This window comes from Mauremys reevesii, linkage group 7 (genome assembly GCF_016161935.1).
Source record: "Mauremys reevesii isolate NIE-2019 linkage group 7, ASM1616193v1, whole genome shotgun sequence".
NCBI lineage: Eukaryota > Metazoa > Chordata > Testudines > Geoemydidae > Mauremys > Mauremys reevesii.
In genome coordinates, this window is record NC_052629.1 from 67,821,945 (window position 1) to 67,840,489 (window position 18,545).

General features: G+C 47.6%; 2 protein-coding genes across 6 annotated transcripts; one reads left to right on the top strand and one right to left on the bottom strand.

Moving 5' to 3' along the window:
- Nucleotides 1–777: 777 nt before the first annotated feature.
- LOC120368858 (beta-microseminoprotein-like) lies at nucleotides 778–6,273 on the bottom strand. 2 transcript variants are annotated; one of them, XM_039481529.1, is made up of 5 exons: nucleotides 5,865–6,273; nucleotides 4,960–5,044; nucleotides 4,694–4,781; nucleotides 3,058–3,160; nucleotides 778–1,162 (listed from the first exon to the last, which is right to left on the bottom strand). In XM_039481529.1, the coding sequence occupies exons 2-5, from the start codon at nucleotides 5,026–5,028 to the stop codon at nucleotides 1,033–1,035; spliced, it is 390 nt and encodes a 129-aa protein (XP_039337463.1). In that variant the 5' UTR covers nucleotides 5,029–5,044; nucleotides 5,865–6,273; the 3' UTR covers nucleotides 778–1,032. The 2 variants fall into 2 exon arrangements, 1 of the variants encoding a protein (XP_039337463.1); XR_005582815.1 differs by lacking the exon at nucleotides 4,960–5,044 and having other exon boundaries at nucleotides 5,865–6,272.
- Nucleotides 6,274–6,383: 110 nt separating this feature from the next.
- Nucleotides 6,384–13,469, top strand: LOC120368857 (elongin-B-like). Of its 4 annotated transcripts, XM_039481524.1 has the most exons (3): nucleotides 8,015–8,122; nucleotides 11,523–11,662; nucleotides 12,895–13,469. In XM_039481524.1, the coding sequence occupies exons 2-3, from the start codon at nucleotides 11,533–11,535 to the stop codon at nucleotides 13,338–13,340; spliced, it is 576 nt and encodes a 191-aa protein (XP_039337458.1). In that variant the 5' UTR covers nucleotides 8,015–8,122; nucleotides 11,523–11,532; the 3' UTR covers nucleotides 13,341–13,469. The 4 variants fall into 4 exon arrangements, with proteins under 4 accessions (XP_039337461.1, XP_039337462.1, XP_039337460.1 ...); XM_039481527.1 differs by lacking the exons at nucleotides 8,015–8,122; nucleotides 11,523–11,662 and adding an exon at nucleotides 6,384–6,503; XM_039481528.1 differs by lacking the exon at nucleotides 11,523–11,662 and having other exon boundaries at nucleotides 7,959–8,026.
- The last annotated feature ends 5,076 nt before the right edge of the window (nucleotides 13,470–18,545 follow it).

Genomic DNA, 18,545 nt, shown 5'->3' on the forward strand with positions numbered 1-18,545 from the left:
TAAGACTGTAGAAAATATGAGATAGCATCTTTTTCCCATAGGTTGGACTTAAAGGTGTGGGCTCGCTCCTGCTTTCTAATACACAACACGTATCCTGGCAAATCTGTTTTGCTTGTGTGCACCTGTACAGAGGACCTGGTTTTCACAGGATATGGGAATAGTGTTCAAAGGACTCTTTGCTGCTTTGTTTCAACCATTCTTCCAATACATCCTTGCATATACTGAAGGAAACATCAAATGAGGGAGATACCACAAAGTATCTAATTATCTATCTGGTTTGTACAATGCCTGCCAACATAGTATCTAAGCCAGGGATTCTCAACCTTTTTCTTTCTGAGCCCCCCCCCCCCCCAATGTGCTATAAAAACTACATGACCCACTTGTGTCACAATAACTGGTTTTCTGCATATAAAATCGGTCTGGTGTTAGGTGGTAGCAAGCAGGGCAATTGCTTGGGTCCCCATGCCACTGGGGCCCCTGCAAAGCTACATTGCTCAGGTTTCACCTGCAGCCCTGGGTGGCAGGGCTCAGGGCTCCGGACTTCAGCCCCATGCAGTGGGGGGTTTGGCTTTCTGACCTGGGCCACAGCAAGTCTAATACTGGCCCTGCTTGGTGGCCCCCCTGAAACCTGTTCTTGGCCCCCCAGTGGGCTCCAGACCCCTGGAGGAGAACCACTGAGCTAAGGGACTCCCAAGTAAATTAGGTTTGCATACCTAGGTCCTTAGTGAACTTCATGGATTCTTCTACACAACTGTTTATTAACTGCTTAGAAGGAAAAGAGCTTGATGCTTGTGTCTTTATTTAACCCCAGATTTCATCAGAGATGATGTTACCGTAAATGATCTTTGATTAAATCTCAGTCACAAATCTGTACGTAACAAGAGAAGTCACAGCAGAGCATGTGTGAAAAGGGGGACACAAGCCTGTTATTCCTGAAACACACTGATTCGCTGCTTTCCTCTAAGGGAGTGGTGCTGGGTCTGCTCAACTTGCAAGAAAGCTGCTGAATGAGAAGACCACTTCAAAGCAGTCTTAACCAACTCCGGCAAAGACATTGCAGGGTTCCTGAGGATCACTCTTCCACACCACGCGCATAGAGCAGCTCTTCCTATGGAACAGGGCGATGCAGTTCTCTCGGTCGTAGTTGGTGGGTCTGAAAACGCTGTCAGTGAGGAAGACGATGAGATCAGGACGCGAGATATAGGTCAGGAAAAAAATCATATTTACTGTGCCAAATTCATCCCTGGTACAACTCCAGTGACTTCAGGGGAAGTAACTTCAGGGATGAATTTAGCCCATAGTACTTGCTGGTGGTATTGACTGTTGCTATGGCAACACAGAGCTCTGATCTCCAGTCTTAGCAGGTGAGTAAAAAAATTAACTGATTTTTTTCACTCAAATGTAATTCTCTGTAGTAGCTTTGCTAGGAATTAAACCTATGGAATCATAGAATATCAGGGTTGGAAGGGACCTCAGGAGGTCATCTAGTCCAACCCCCTGCTCAAAGCAGGACTAATCCCCAGACAGATCTTTACCCCAGTTCCCTAAATGGCCCTCTCAAGTATTGAGCTCACAACCTTGGGTTTAGCAGGCCAATGCTCAAACCACTGAGCTATCCCTCCCCCCACATTCACCCTGGACCTGGTGCAGGGCCAGAGTGGAAAAAGCCTCTGCCTGCCCTGTTGAGAGATTGCCAGGGAGTGGTTCAGCTATGAGGTCTTTGGGCCACCTCAGGGACAGGGAGCTGCCAGCACATAAGAACAGCTCCGGCATGCCCCCTCCTGCCCTTGCTATCCCCCTGCCCCCTCCAGTGGGTGGAAGGTTGGGGGAATTATCTGTGAGGGGGTCCTCACTTACAGCTGGGGAGGAAATGGTTTTCCCATCCAGTGACTATTTTCCAGAGTTCTAAATTTTTCCTGTCTAGAATCAGGACAAAAAGTCAAAATCTCAAAAATATTTGTGCACCAAACCCCCCATTTTTTTCCATTTTGGGTCAATCAAAACATTTTGTTTCAATCATTTTCAAACGTCTTGTTTTAATGCCAATCTTTTTTTCTTTTAACCTTCTTTTCAGTCTTGTTAGCTTAAATTTTTAAAGGTGATTTGAACAGGGCAACTGGAATTTTTTGTTTCTAAATGGCAAAGAGCAACGTTTCAAGGGTTTGGAAACTTTTATTCTCGACCTTGTTTTGAGTTGGGAAATTTGTCAAACTCAACCCTGTTTTGCAAACAGTTTTGGTTGCACTAAATCGGTATTTTTCATTTCATTTTTCAAAACAATTTGTTGAAAAATTCTGAACCAGCTGTGACCTTGGTCAGTATTCCAACCATGAGCCCCCTCCAGGGTTTTTTTCCCACTCACAGGACCTCTGATAGCATCATGAGTCCAGGACATAATCATGATTTAAATTTTGGAAGGCAGGGACTCACAATGGGATCAAGAACATGGGTTCTCAACCTAGGGGCCATAACCACCCTGTCCTTCCTATATTGTGGGGCACAGAGTCTCGGCTACATACTGGCTAGATAGGAAGGTGTTCTGAGTATACGGAAAAGATTAAGAACTGATCTAGAACAATTAGGGGCCTGAGAGATGCAAACAGACAGAACCTTGTGCGGTGCCCCATAGACTGCAAGGGGCCGCACTAAATATCTGTGCTTTATTGCATGTTTAGGGCTCTAGAACTGGAGTGATGAGTCATGCATCTCCAGAAATGAGAAAAGCTGCCATAGAGAGGGAGGGCGAAAAATCCGGGGAAAGGGGATCCGAGATCCTGCCGGTGGCAAAGTCAAGAGGAGGGTTAGGAGGAGTAATAGGGAAAAGCTCTGAGCTGTATGTTTGCAAGTTTGTGGCTGTGTTTTTTTCAAAGAAGCCTGGATAAAAAGAAGATTGTTCTGCTTTGTCAGGGGTAGAGCTGGATGAAAACCCGGAGAGAGGATTTTGCTCCAATTTTGTTGAAATGTCAATGCAAATTTTCACTGAAACTTCCAAATTTAGAAAATTTCAACCCGCCCTTACGCTTGGTACAAAAGTAGCCCTAGTCTGCTTGGACTTACAGGCTGCAGCAGATCATTGCTCGCGGCTGACATTCACATCTGAAACAATCCTTGGTCTTCCACACTACACCGAAGTGATACAGCTTTCTGTTTTCAACACAGCCTGGATACACACAAAAAAAACAATGCCCGGTAGATCAATGGTGACATTTAGAGGTAAAATACAGCATTTGGGTTGGGTGCTGTCAGTTAAAGCTCTGACTACTTGGGTGGAATTACGCCAGGGACGAATATGGGCCGTGTTCTGTGATGGGATGCAATGCCGTTGCTCCTGCTGCGGCTAGGATGCGGACTAGCAGGGTGAAATGTTATCTGCTGCACACCCATCTTTAGCAGAGAAATGCTATTCAAAACATGTTATGAGGCTGAGAAATGCTTTAGTTTATGGCTAGTACTACTTTAAGCATCGTTCTGCTACTATTGATACTCACCTCAGAGGGCTAGATGGTGACTTGGACTGCACATCCGAACTGTGCTGCACAGTCCTAGGAATATAGGAATAAGCAGACCTGGCCACATACCCCTGTGCCCTCCAAGCTGGGTGGGGGGATGGACAGATTATTGGCTCTGGGGTGTCATAATTTACTGCTGTAGGCCAGAATCAAGTCACTATCTCCCTCCCCTTCCCAGAGCAAAGGAGAAGCAGGGTGGGAATTGGCCTTGGAGGGGTTTCTCCAAGTCACAGCACCTCCCATAGCCACTGTGGGAGTAGTGCAGATTATGCATCCGCCCCTTGCTCAGAGCTGTGCCCCAAAGCATAATCTAGCCCATAGTGATTTTCAAGTTCTCAAAGCACTTTAAAGACTTTGGATGAGATACTGGCCCCATTGCAGTCAGTGGGAGTTCTGCTATTGACTTGAGTAAGGCTAGGATTTTACCCACTGGGTAACAGTGGGAAAGCACCTATGTGTGGTAGGCACATAGGCTCGGATGTTTAAAGGTATTTAGGCACCTCTCATCAATGGGAGTTTGGTGCCTATATATTTTGAGAATCTGGGTCTTAAGTCCTACAGCAACTTAATGGGACTTGGACACCTAAGACACTTCAATGTTTTGAAAATCTAATGAATCCTTACAGCAACCCTTGGAAGTAGGTAATACCATGCCCATTTTACAGATGGGGAAACTGAGGCACAGAGCAGTTAAAAGACTCACTCGAGCTATCGCAGCAAGTCAGTAGCAGAGCTAGGAGTAGAAACCAGGTCTCCTGCCACCTAGCCCCCCCTTGCTCTGACTACTAGGCCATCCCCCATCCTGACACAATAAAGCAGGCAATTAGTTCTTCCATTCTGGTTTCCATGTTTGACAATGAGTAGTAATAGAAACAGTGAGGCCAGGACAGAGAGGTGCCAGCTTTTTAGCATTGCTTCCTCTTTCTCCCATGTGATATTCTATTTGTTTAGGCAACAATCTCATATCCAAGTCCATAGGGAACTCTGCCGTGCCTTTCAGTTTGGGAGTATGTAGCTAGCTAGCTGTCTGGCTGGAGACACTCTTATATGACATACCATCTAACTGCCTATGTATCTTCATCACACTGCAACTGACAGCACAATCCCCACATTTCTAAGCAGGGGCTCCTTTCAATCCAGTAAATGGAAGTCCTGTGCATGCGTGGAGAATTTGCCATTCTTACCGTATTTGTTTGGGGGTCTCATGTAACACTGGGCAGTGCACAGGGACCCCAAGGTGAGAAGGACGAGGAAGAGGAACAGCAGGAACTTCTGGAAGAGAAAGGGAAACTCACTGCAAACTTGGCTGGTTTTTCACTGGTAACGTTGATCAGTTCATTCACACAGATTTAAGGAGGACAAATCTCATTATTCGCAAATAAAGAGGAGAACTGCTCCCAAGCACACAGTCTGCAGTTACACAGTCAGGTACCACCAGCCACTGACTTACCATGGCGTAGGCAAGCTTCATGGGCCGCTGGCGGGTTGCTGTGAGGAGCGGTGTGTATTTATAGTCCATGCAGAAACAATAGTTGTTTAAGGGTAAGCAATGAAAATGTGAGCCTGCTGCAGAGGCCAAATCATGCCAATGGCCGCTCTAACCTGTCCCAATCACTGATCAGAAGGTCTGGCTTTGAGAGGTGTCTTTGGACATGAACTTGAAGGCAAGTGTTACCCATTCACAAATACAGCAGGGGCTCAATTCTGAGCTCCGTTACCGTGGTGTAAATCTGGGGTAACACCAATGGCTACAACAGAATTACTCTGCAGTGACCCCCGGTGTAACCAACAGAACCTGTTCCTGACAGCTATGCTCCCAGTCCTGGCCAGCCATCAAGAAACAGAGAGGAGAAAGCACATATTAAGCAAGGTGGTTTATTATTGTTCTGTTGACCTGTCACAGTGAGAGCTCCACCGACCAGCATAGGGAACAGGACATTCACACGGTGCAGTGGCGTGGAGAGACCTCTGTTCTATGATGGATTTATTGATTACACCTCTCAGGTTTTTTATATATGGCGCTTCAGTGGGGTTGTCTCTGAAAGGCCGGCCACCGCCAGGGCCTGGAAAGGTGGCACCTGGTACCGCTAGGTCACTGATTCAAAGCCAGGCTGGGTTGAGAGCGGCTGACAATTGTTACCAGTTGATGGCTGTGAGATGAGACAGTGAGTCTCAGTTTAGCCCCTCATAGACAGGGGACTACCTCAGTAGAAACAGCTGTCACAATTAGGGTGACCACCCATCCCTAAATGGGTGGGACAGTCACAAAATGTACATTTCAAGTCCCAGTCCCCGGCTGACTGACTCAGGAACACCATTTGTCTTGGATTCCCTCTCGTGCTGCTCTGCACCTACCTGAGGCTCAGGGGTGGCGCCAGCCTCTTCCCAGTGGGGGGAGGGTGCTGAGGTGGGCCTTAACCCCCCCTTGCCATGAGGCTCTGCCCCCTACTCCTCCTCTCCCCCCCCGAAGCCCTGCCCCTGGCCAGGCCAGAAGCCAGACCTGAGCAGTAGGAGCCACCCAGCGAGCCCAGGCTGCTGTGGGGAGCCCCAGAGTCCCAGACCCTCCACCTGCCCCGGGCAGTGCATCCTGTGGGGCAGGAACACAGGCCCAGGCTGCTCTTGGGCATTCCAACACCCCACCCAGGGCAGGTGGAGGGTCCAGAGATTCCGGCAGCAGCCTGGGCTCCTTGGGCAGCTCTTACCATGGCCCGGTTCTGTCTTGCCACCTGGCCAGAGGGCGGGGCCTTGGGGAAGAGGAGGAGCAGGGGATGTGGCCACAGAGGGGGCAGAGCTCCTGCATGTGCCCTGTTTTGCATTTTGAAAAGGTGCTCACCTTAGTCACAATGGTCTCTCTTCCTGCCAATCACAGCAGAGAGGTGCCCCCCCCCATCCACTCCTCTTCCCTCCTCCCGCATCACTTGCTGCTTTTCCCCTCCCACCCCGGATCAGAAGGGACTTGCCTGTTGGGCCTGGAGCTGCAGCTGCCTGACGAAGGTAGGAGGTGGCCCCAGCTGAGTAGGGGCTGGTGCAGGTGATGACCCAGTGCCTCCCTGCCTCCCCCACCTGCAGTAACCAGACTTTGGATGTCTGGTCAGATCCCCTGTTCCCTATGCCAGTAGATCCGACCGGACACTGTCAGGTCACCTTTTCAGCAGGATATTCTGGTCAAAATCCAGGCATCTGGCCACCCTAGTCTCTGGGTGGAGTTGAAGGTGTTGGTTGTAATCTAGAGAGCTCTAAATGGCCTGGCACCAGCCTGGCTGTGAGATCACTATTCTCCCCAGGCCATACTGCCACAGCTGTGGTCAGCAGCGGTGTGTGAGCCAGATCCACCTCTTTATAAAAAAGAAGGAGCAGCTGGCAAGGTATCCGCTGGGAGGGCTCCCCAGTTCTGGAACATAGGATCATAGAATCATAGACTATCAGGGTTGGAAGGGACCTCAGGAGGTCATCTAGTCCAACCCCCTACTCAAAGCAGGACCAATCCCCACATGTTCCCCACCCCTGGGTTTGAAATAGCCTGGATTGGATGGCTTTCTGGGTGCACTGCAGAAGACACTTGTGCTAGAAGGAGGTTGGAGAGGGCCGAGGTGGTAATTCCCAGACAATGAAGAGGTGCAAAGGAGTTTTGTAGGTGGCTGGCTGACTGAGCTTCTTCTGAATTGATCATCTGAATGCTGCTGGTATAGATAATGTATTGATACTGGTGTGTGAGCCTTGGCTAGGCTTTTTATTCATTTTTAAATAGAAATAAAAATTCAGCACTATGTTTATGACATTATCGCCTAAGGGCCAACCAGAGACAGGGCCCCACTCTGCGAGGCACTAGCACCTAGCTCTTATATGGTGCTTTTCACCCATAGCTCTCAAAAAACTCAGTATCATTACCTTCATTTTGCACATGGGGAAACTGAGGCACAGGGCTGTGACATGAGTTTCCCACAGTCACTCAGCAGGCCAGAGGCCTTGAACCCATGTCTGCTGAGTCCATAGGGCTCTAGCTAGTCCCTTCCCCAAGGACCTTGCAGGTTAAATAGACAAGACAGGCAAAGGGGGCAGGGGGCAGAGTGATCAGCATATTAGTGCCACCATTTGGGAGCAAAGTTGGAGGGTTTGGGGGGATTTTTGTTTGTTTGCTTTTGGTTTTTAGCTTCTTTGGGCGGAGGTTAGCTCGGAGGAGATTAGCTGAAGACAAGGGAAAGAAGCGGGATGGGGGAAGTGAAGGGGCAGGGCAAGGGAGCAGGGAGGGCACTCAGCACAGGGGAGAGGGACAGCAATGGAGTCTGTGTGGCTGCTAGGGTCAGTCAGCTTGCTGGACTGGGGCTTTGGTGCAATACATTATCCCTGGTACTCAATAGCTCAAGGCAGAATGACCTGCCCTCCTCCCATCAGCCTGCGTTGCCCAGCAGGTCTGGGGGGCTTTGATTGAGACACCTGAGCTCATTAGAACCCATATGACTGACAAGAGATTAGGCCAACCTGCGGTTCAGGGAAGAGGTGAAAGAGCTGTGGTGGAGGTAAGACTTTAGATAAACCTAATGACTGAGGGCAGGTGTATATCTGCTGGTGGACCTGGAGCAGAGAGGAGGACAGAATTGTGATAGGAGCTAGTGGTGAGTGGAGCTTTTGTAAGTCTATCAAGAGGTGGGGAGGATTAAAGCAGGAAACTCTAGTTCCTTCTTGTTATTTGGTTTTTTATTCTTGCAATGTGTGGTGAGGCTAGCAGCTCTTTAGCATGCTGGTGTTTTGTGGCTTGTTTTCTGTGCTTGGCTTTGTTCTGAGAAATAGCTCTTCTGAAGGTCATTGTCAGTTCTTGTCTCTTTGTAGAAACTGTAGAGGGACAACATCAGTTCAACTTGGTGCAAATATTGTGGTGGTTGGTGGGTGGGTTTTCAAATCAAGCTCTCTATAGAGCCAAATGCTTGGTGAAATGTCTTTACAAACTGTTCTTGAAATGTTCCACTGCAAACAGTCCTCTTTAAGTTAAATCTTTCCTGCAGTGTTTCACACCCTGATGTTGCAGCACTAAGAAATTGGTTACTTATGGACTTGATTACTTAAATGGAGAGAAATGCAGATGGTGACCAAAAGTAATAATAGAGAACTAAAAACTCCTCCACTGTCAGCAGCCTAACATAACAGCTCATACCACAACTCTGCCTGAAGTTGTCATCCTTTAAAATATAAAAGGCTTGGTTATTTTTTCTTTTGGAATGTGATCCTCTGCGTCTGGGAGCTGGTGTAAGTGGAGGTTCCTTTGACTAACTTCTCCTTTCCTGGTAGTTTCCAGTTCTTGCCAAAACTTGTGGTGCTGTCAGTCACCAAGACATGGGAATCATGCTAGGTAACAGCTGTAATTAAGAGTAACTCTTTTGACATAAAACTAGCTTTTGGCATGGTAGGCTTAAGCATGGTGTGTTAAATACCCTAGCTAGAAGAGAGTTAATTGTACCCCATTATCATGATATCTGAGTACCCCAATCTTCACTGCCAACACTCTTGTGAGGTAGGGCAGAGGCGAAGGCTCACTCCTCAAAGGGCCTGAGGCGTTGACATCCTTTTAGGCACCTAGAAAATCACAGGAACAACATTGTGATCCACCAGTCCTGAATTAGGCACCTTGGCTCCAATACAGTGACTGGGGGGAGAGAGAAGCCTTGGACTGTGAGCCACCAAAGCAGCATGCTAGGTGGGGCACAGGCTGCCTAAGGTAGGCACTGGGAGGTGCTGGTGAGAGACATGTCCTAAGTTCTGCCCCTCTCCTGGAGCTAATCTGCTCTGCAGGGAGGCATCTGAGGCAGCTTGCTCTGTGTAGGGAATGGGAATTCACCCTCTGGGCTTAGGCACCTCCAGCATTTCCTGTGGGAATAAATTAGGAGCCTGCCCCACACAAAACAGCAGCAGGAGATGGTGGTGGTGCTCCCTTATAAAGCTTATCCCTGTGGTTAGAGCACTCACAGAGGACATGGGAGACCTAGGTTCAAATCATCCGCCCTCCTCAGGGAGATGTGGGAGACCCTTGTTCAGATCCACTCAGGTGGGTGCTCTGGTCAGTGGGCCAGAGAGAAATAGTGACTCTGTATCTCAGTGGTTAGGGTGCTGGGGCAGGAGACCCAGCATCCATGCTCCACGCTTTCATCACACCATAGAGGGCTCTTAGTGCACACCAGCAGGTCTTCTCAGACCAATTAATGGGTGACCCTTAAGAAATCACACCCCCTACAGTGGGCATTCGTGCCCTGTGTAGACAAGCCCCTAAATACACCTCTTCAAGACTCATTTCAGAGTAGCAGCTGTGTTAGTCTGTATCTGCAAAAAGAACGAGGAGTACTTGTGGCACCTTAGAGACAAACAAATTTATTTGAGCATAAGCTTTGGTGGGCTACAGCCCAGTTCTTCTTTCTGTGTGTTCCATTCTATGCATCTGAAGAAGTGGGCTGTAGCCCACCAAAGCTTATGCTCAAATAAATTTGTTAGTCTCTAAGGTGCCACAAGTACTCCTGTTCTCCTCAAGACTGTGTGTGTTAGCTGACACATGATCAATCCACTGTGATCAAGAAACAAGTCAAAACAGGATGCCCTGTGGTACCAGTGTAAATACTCTGCACCTTCTTCCCCTGGGGTGCACGAGTGAGCTGGCAATGCACCCTTTGTAGTGCTCATTGTTAATGGAACATGGCTTGAATTAAAATTTGTCTCAACCAACAACTCCTCCTGACACAGCTTGCCTAGCTTCTCTCTGCTGCAAACTGACTGTCATGTGATGGCCAAGCAACCTAAAGCTGCTTCTCCTTTTATTTATGATATCCCCACCTGCCTGCTGCTACTCTTATGCTTGCTGGATGTGTAGTATTGGAATGGCTCCTAATGAATCTCTCTAGATGAACCTTGACTTAAGCTGCCTGCTGCTTCAGTTCTAACAAGCCTGCTAGATGGGGGTGCGAGGGAGAATAGTGGCATTTCTTCAGGTCTGGCTCTAGTTTGCTCCTTACACAGCTACTGTATTTATCAGTGGAGCTGGTAAACTGACTTTTAAAATAGCATAATTAAAATGCTCCTCTTTCCAGCTCAGAGCTGGAGGATTAATTCTCAAATAGGTACAAACTTTGCAAAACTTTTCACTTTGAGTTCCAGGGAGGTGAAGTAGAGAGGTGGCTGGTGCTGTGCATCCATCTCTTAACCAATGGAGCTTTGTACCTGATCCTCCTTAGACTCCAAACTCCCAAGATTTCAATGGCAGTTCGATTCCTGAATATCTCTTGCGGATCTGGGCCCATGACACCGGAAATGAACTCAAGCTGTAGAACTCTGATGTTGGCCTCTAAGGAAATGTCTAGCCTTTCAAGCTGGGGGTGCAGTTTCCAGCTCCAGAAGGCTACTGGACTTTCTGAGCACCTTGCTACCGTCTGTCCTTAGTCTGGAACCTGCTGTGGGTCAGCTACCTGGCTCCACAGGCATCACAAGCACACCCCTCTAAGCCTATGCAGGCTGCACTGTTACTTTACAGGTTAGCGATGGGCACACCCCAACCTCTGAGTGTCCAGCCCCTGCCGTAGACCCTGGGGAACACTTGTGGCATACACAGATTCACTGCTTCCAAAGAAACCATTCATTGCAGTTTACCATTTTCACCTCAGATCACAACTCCACTTAACACACAGCACTGAGATATGCTTGTAGTGAAATCAAGTATGTTTATTTAGCAAAGCATGCAGATTCAAGTAGAAGTATTGGAAACAAATGGCTACATATCACACAATCCTAAAGCGTTCTAGAGCAATTTAATTGGTTACTTAATGATACTCTGGGTAGAGTATCGCTCACCCAAAAGCCTTGCAGCGCTTTACAGACAGGCTCGCTGGGACCCTCCTTTCATGAGACAGACATGCTGTCTGTTTGCCTCCCAGGCATAGGATTGTGTGTCTTTTTGCACTCCAGAATATACCAGACCAATCCTTCCTCTTCATTCATAAACACAACACACCCACCCCTGCTGTTTATTTCTTCTTGTAGATACCATGTCATGGGCTTTGCACTCAATTCACCCCAGCTCTGTATGCAGACACCCTCACAGTGTGAAGTGTACAATACACAAATAGCCAAACATGGAAATAAGTGTCTGTTATCCCCTGCCTGGAAGAGATTTCTCCAAGGTATGTCCCCTCCAGTGACTTGCTTTAACTCCAAGACCTTAAGAACACTATTTGCAGAATAGTTTTACAACTCTTTGCAGAATGTATTTTTGGATAATAGCTACTATGATTGACAACCAGAAGGCTGCTGGTTCTTGATAGAAACCTCCCATGTCACTCTTTGGTGAATGACTATGCAGATATCTGACCCAGAGATCCCTGTAAACACAATGCACTAAGGGGTCCCTGAGTCAGAGGCATATCCATGTTCTCTCTGATCAAGCCAGTGCACCAAAAACTGAGTATAGGTGTGGCAGCATGAGCAGCACAAGGGGCTAGCCATATAGAGTGTGGCTATCTAATCTCTCTGCTGGATAAGTACTTACGGCAGCTAGCCCCTGCTGCAGTGGCTCAATGTTATTTTTAGCACACTAGCTTAAGCAGCATGGCACCTTGAGCTGGGAATTATGCTCCAAGTATAGACGTCCCCTGACATTCTGAAGTCGTATGTGTTTGTTTCAGCTTTGAACAGCACCTCACATTGCTGGTCTGTAAATGCAGACTTGGTCTGCTAGTTGCTTGTCACCTGACTTGGTACTGCTTGATTTCAAACTCTTAGCACACTATTTTAATTAATAGTAAGTACAGTGGTGGGACTCTGCTCTTTGCCTAAAATGCATGAATAAGATCTGACCTGGCACAGAAATGGTTCTGCCAGGTCTAAGCAGAAGCTGGAGGAGGATGGGAGGGGAAGTCTAATTCTGTAGCTAGCTTTTTGTCACTGACTGTCTCCGTCCATTTCTAGACCATTCATACAAGGGAGCCTAGGTCCAACACTCCATCTGTCCAGAGCCAAATGTGGATGGCCTGACATGAAGGATAGATGAGTAACTATTCACTCAGAAAACATAAAATGCGATTGGATTTTTTGCCTCTAGAGTGAATATCTTTCTGCTGTCTTAGCATCAGGAGCATCTGACGTAGTTTGCATAAGTGAAAGGGCACCAAATTTCTATGGAATGCAAGGGACTCTGGGACTAAAATGAGTGACAGCGGAGAGTAATGAACAGAACATGCCTTGGAAACATCATCTGCCTATGAGTAAATGACTCTGTTGATTATGCCTTTATAACTATAGTGAGTCTGTCTGGCAGAACAGGAGTGAAGCCGTTCATCGGCTCTGATGGCTAGATCTCTTCCTGGCCTCCTCAAATTATCCCTTCCAGCGACGTGACTCTGTTCTCTCATTTCAGTTGTGAGTCTTGTATCTTCAGCACACAAGGCCGTGGTGCCCCTTGGCACCAGAAGACCGTCGGGAGCCCCCGTAGCAACAATGGACGTCTTCTTGATGATCCGTCGCCACAAAATGACCATCTTTGCTGATGCCAAGGAGACGGCCACTGTGCAGGAGCTGAAGAAGATTGTGGAGGGCATCCTGAAGAGGCCTCCGGAGGAGCAGCAGCTATACAAGGATGACTGGTTGCTGGAGGATGGTGACAGGACCTTGATAGAATGTGGGTTAAGCAGTCAGACTTCCCGTCCCCAGGCACCAGCCATGGTGGGCTTGGCCTTATTCAGAGCCAGCGAGGGCTCCTTTGAGCCATTGCACATCGACCCCTTCTCCAGCACCCCCGAGCTGCCTGATGTCTTGAAGCCTCAAGATTCTGGCAGCAGCTCCAGCGAGCAGCCTATGCAGTGAAACCAGGGTCCACTGCTCCATCCCATAGATGTAGTGCTGATCATGCACCAGTCATAGCTGTGTGCTCATTTCACTTGCAGCACTTGAAAACATTATGACTTGACTAATAAAGCTTTAATGTTAAACTTCTCTGGGGTGCCAACATCTTCTGTCTCAGTCTCTAGAGAGCCAGTTGACAATGATTGTTCACTGGGTTCCTTGCATCTTAACTTTTGTGCAGAGGTGGTGGGGTGTGTGACAGTCTATGAAGCAAACTCTTAAACCTCCTTGTCCAGCCCAATGTCCATAGATGTAACCTCAACATTTACTTTTTCCAAGAACAGTGACATGAATAAACTACAGACAGACAGCGTGGTCAGCTTTCCTATAGAGTCTTGTTATATTTGGTGTCTTTTTCTAAAGCCTCAGCTTCTGGAATCATGTGACTACATCAGAATCTTGGCTTGCATTATTTGTCTTCTAGACCTCAAATTGTGGAGAGAAGCCTGAAAAAGGTTAACCCTGATGGCTGAAATAATAGGCAAACTGCCACCAAACCTCATGATTATTTTCAAGCCAATCTCCTGACCTTCTGGAAGCTGACTCAGGACTCATGGAACACCCAGGTGGCAATATTGTGCCAGTACAATGTATGTGGCAACAAATAACTCTTCACTCTAAAGGTCTGCTCCTAATTGAGAGGGAGCTGTTTGACAAAATTATTCAACAATTGAAGAGGGAGCAGCTAGCATGTTAATTAACAGGGGATGTTAAACTTAGAGGATAGGAAAAACAATGCACGTGCACCCACCTGCCCTAAAGATATAACAGGAGATGAGCCTCTGACAGAAGTGCAGATATTCTAGCTTGGTGCTGATCTTGGGGAACAAGAAAATACTGGCATTCAGTGAGAGAGCTAGGGATGACAGATTGTAACGATGGCAGCAGAAGGGTCAGTACAGCTGGGGGCTCATGGTCATGAGTCATCGCATGGTGTGATGGAGTAAGAGCATCTCCTAAATGACTCTGGTAGAACCACCTCTGGAATGACATTCTTGGTATCTCACTGGCCAAGGGAGGGAGCTCCGAGGAGACGGACAATTCATCAGCAGGTTAGAGGGAATCACTTGTACATGCCTAGCTCTTTACTTGGAGAAGATGTAAAGGAATGCTAGTTGGTAAGTCTACAAGGGGGGTGGGGAGGGGGAAAGAGATTGTCTAAAGTTGTCTGAAAATTTGGATTAAAAGTTGTCTGGAGCCCCCTTCTAATAGAAGGATTTGGGTGTAAAAGCTCTGGGATGAGGGAGGGGACATCTTTTAGCTGGGGCGGGAGGAGAAGGTGACCTAACTAGAAGCAGACTAGCTTTCTTAGAAAGTCCCTGATGGGAGACTGACTGAACTATGGAACTGTCTCTAAAGGAAGTGGTGGCGGCCCTATGACTTGGTACATTCATGCCTAGAGCAGATGGAACACTGGAAACTACACCTCTAGGGGCCTGAATTGGAAGGGGATGGCAGAATGGAACCATACCAGCAATAGCTGTGCCCACTTGCTTTAACTAGTATAATGGGATTTCATTTATTCTTTTCCATTGACTCAGGTTGTTCTGACATGGTTCTAAAAGCAAATTCCCTGATTCCTCTAATAGTTTTCTTAGGCTGAGTTTTGTGCTAATATTTTAATTCCTGAATTAAGTTTTTTGAAGTGAGATGTTGCTGCTTTATCGTCCTCCTGCTCCGCTCTAAGGTGCAGTTCATCCTGGTCATTCTTCTGGGATAGAACAGTCATCACAATTCCCCCTATATCTGCTTGGAGGCTTTATTAAGTACAGTAAGCTAAAAGTATCTTTAAAAAAAATGCAGGCCCTGATCCTGCAAGCATTCATCCATGTCAACAGTCTATCTAAATGCAAATAAAACTACCCAAGTGCTCAAGGGTAAGCAAGTGCATGTTTACAGGAGCAAGGCCTGGGTTTGCAAGTAGGGTTTGCAGTACAGAGCTAAGGTGCCATCTAGCGGCTCTGAGGCAAGTAGCTCTCAAACTATGTCTAGGGGTTTGAAAATTCAGGTGGATACAGAGGCCAGTGAGAGGTTTGAAACCTATTGTGTATGACTCATGTTTAATCCTTTCTCAGTCTCCCTTCCTTCCTTGTTTGCTGGGATGAAGCAGTCTCCTCTCTCCTATTTCCCTTATGCACTGAAAGGAGGGGTGGACCACTAGCAATAGACTTATCTACAAAGGAGGAGGTGAGGAAGCAGGTTCACCCATTAGAAGCAAAATAGTGTCATCCAGGACTGATCTCATCATACATCAAAATTATTATGGCTTAACAGCTATGCATCACTTTGTTACAATATGATTCTCAAGAGTTGACTGTGCTTAAAATTTTAAGGCATGTTTTTGTCACAATAAACATGCCTCAGAAAAAGGACTTGTGATTAAATCACCCAGCTCTCAACTTCACATTTCTGGAGAGGGTTGACTTTCCCCCTCACCTGGTAGCTGCAGGATTCCACATCGAAAACAGACTCGCATTTCTCTTGGTCGTAGCCAACAGGGGTGAGCGCTCTGCCATGGGGAAAGAGAACAAACAGCAGGGTGAGAGCAGCAGAGCACCTGGATCATCAGTCTCCCCCAAAGGCTGAGAGAAAAGCCCCTCAGGCTGCTGCGCTCTCTGTAGTGAGATTTCAATTTTCTTTCTCCCCCTCCCAATTCCTTTCCCCCTCCTAATTGTGCCCACCTGATGGTTCTTTTTTTACAACTAAAACTCCTCTAGCATTTGGGGTAGGGTCACTGTATGCTTTTGCAGTTTCTTTGATCCCCCACCTCCTCTTCTTTGTTCTGCCCTTACCTTCTGCCCCTCTCTCCCTCTCTGTATTTCAGGTGACTATCAACTTCTGCACTGGTGTGTGTGTGTGTGTGTGTGTGACCTACAATGTTTGAGGAAAACATTAACTGGAGTCAGAGCAATTAGTGCAGCAGGTTGGGCCCATGCCCAATTTAGGATCAGTCCCAGCTGAGGGGAATAGGGTGCCTGCTAAGGGAAGGACTTTAAGGCAGAAGAAAGGAGGCAAGAGGCCCAGAGGGACAGTAGGCTGTGTGATACTCCTCCTCCAAGAAAGGGGCTCTGGCAAAGGGCCCGCAGAGCCTTTGGGAAAGGACAGGAGGGGATCCCCCAGATCCTTTTCCGCAGTACTCCTTCCTAGGCAGTCATTTCACATTTTGTATATGTGCAACTGAATGTTCCTGCCTCAGTGGAGTACTTTGCATTTGTCCTTATTGGATTTCATCCTATTTACTTCAGACTATTTCTCCAATTTGGCCAGATCATTTTGAATTTTAATCTTATCCTCCAAAACTCTTGCAACCCCTCCCAACTTGATATTGTCCGCAAACTTTACAATGTATTCTCTATGCCATTATCTAGGCTGGAACTCACAGTAGGGGCAGGGCCTGGGTTCCCCTACAGGACCCTAGGGATGGTGGTGTGAAAGTGTCCTAATCTAAGTGGGTTAGGGACCAACAGGCTCTGAGTTGGGCTGAAGGCCTTGTGGGAGGTCGTTGGACTGTTTTAGTTTTTTTGGGGGGAAAGGGGGCCCTGCTACCTCAGAAGTGGTGGAACAGAGTATGACCTGGCTAGAGGCTGAGTCACAAGAAGCAGCCCACTGTTGGCGTGCTGCAGTGGCTGTCAGCAAGGGAAGCCACGATGGGGCGGGCTGGCTGATGAGTCATGCTTCTACTGGGGACCAGAAAAGCTTCATTCTTAGAGTGGAAGCACTGGTGGGAAAGGGGGCCTAACACAGTAAGGGTATGTCTACATAGTAATGCAGGTATTTCTTTGCTGAGTCTGAGCCCAGGTCAATTGACTCAGGCTTGCGGGGCTTGGGCTGCAGAGCTAAAAATAGTAATGTAGATGCTCCCACTCAGGCTGGAGGCTGGGCTCTGAAATCCTGCCTCCTTGTCAGCTTGAGTGTAGAGCCTGGACCAGACCCAACAGGGTACTCTCTGGCTCATGGAGTTTCTGTAACTAGGCACTGGAGCAGCCTGGCTTTCTCTCCATGCTGTGACTGGGGGACAGCATCACAGAAGAGGGCCCCAGTTGGAGGGCTGTTTGCAACATCTCCCCTCCCGTGACACAGAGGCTATCCTCTGGTTGCAGATTCTGGATGTTGACCCTGCATATGAGAAGCAGGGGGCTATAGATGGAAATCCATGTCTGAGTTGAGATGTGGGAATCTCACTTATGACCATCCTTCCTCAGTCAGCCAGGCCTATGCAGGATGAAGAGCCTAGGGCTTGAAGGTAGCCGAAACCCCTCACAGGTGATCATCCCCCATGAGGGATGAACAAGCCTGGGCAAACTGTGGGATGGCGTTTATTACCAGGGCGATGCGCCACGTGATTATGTATGTACAGCACCTTGTGCAAAGAAGTCTGGTCTTACCAAGGGCCTCTTGGAGCTATGGTAATGCAAATACCAAACAATAATGGTTCAGGTCTTGCTGTTCTGACCAGGTTGTGATTCTTGAAGGTGGGGACACAGCCAGAATCTCACAGGACTCTGAGCATATTTCAGTCTGCTGGCCCATCATGGCATCTGTTTGAAGTGACTTTCCATGTTCTTCACTTGAGATGGGTCTAAGCCATAAAAGCTGGATCTGGACCCAGTTCTGGGGTTTGGACCCCTGATGGTTATGGCTGTTCTGATCCTGGGTTTTGGCTCAGCCTCTTTTATGAAGAAAAAAGCCAGTTGTGAAATTCTGATCTGGAACTTTGCTTCCGAGTCTGAGCCACTCCTGCATAGTTCAGGGTTGGTTTAGCCTCTTTTTTTCTATTCTCTGAGGGCAGAGAGGAAGGACAGTCCAGGGGCTAGGGCTAGGATCTGTGACTTTGTCTGTCTGTCTGCCACCATTCCCCATCTGTAAAATGGGGATAGTAGTATTTTCCTACCTCACTGGAAGCAAAAGGTAGATACACTAAAGATTGTGAGATATTTAGATACTATACTTATCTGGTCCTATTACTGTAGTATGTTAAATAAGCAGTACAGTTGTATTCTGCGGGGTTTTGTGTGTGCTATGAAGAGTGTTTTGTCCAAACCAAATAACCCAGTAATATTTTTTTTTCCACTCACATGTTGCAACAGGACACTACTTCTCGAGTGCAATAACAGCGTAAGCAATCCTTGGTGTACCAGTAGACACCAAAGTCATGCATCTCTCCAT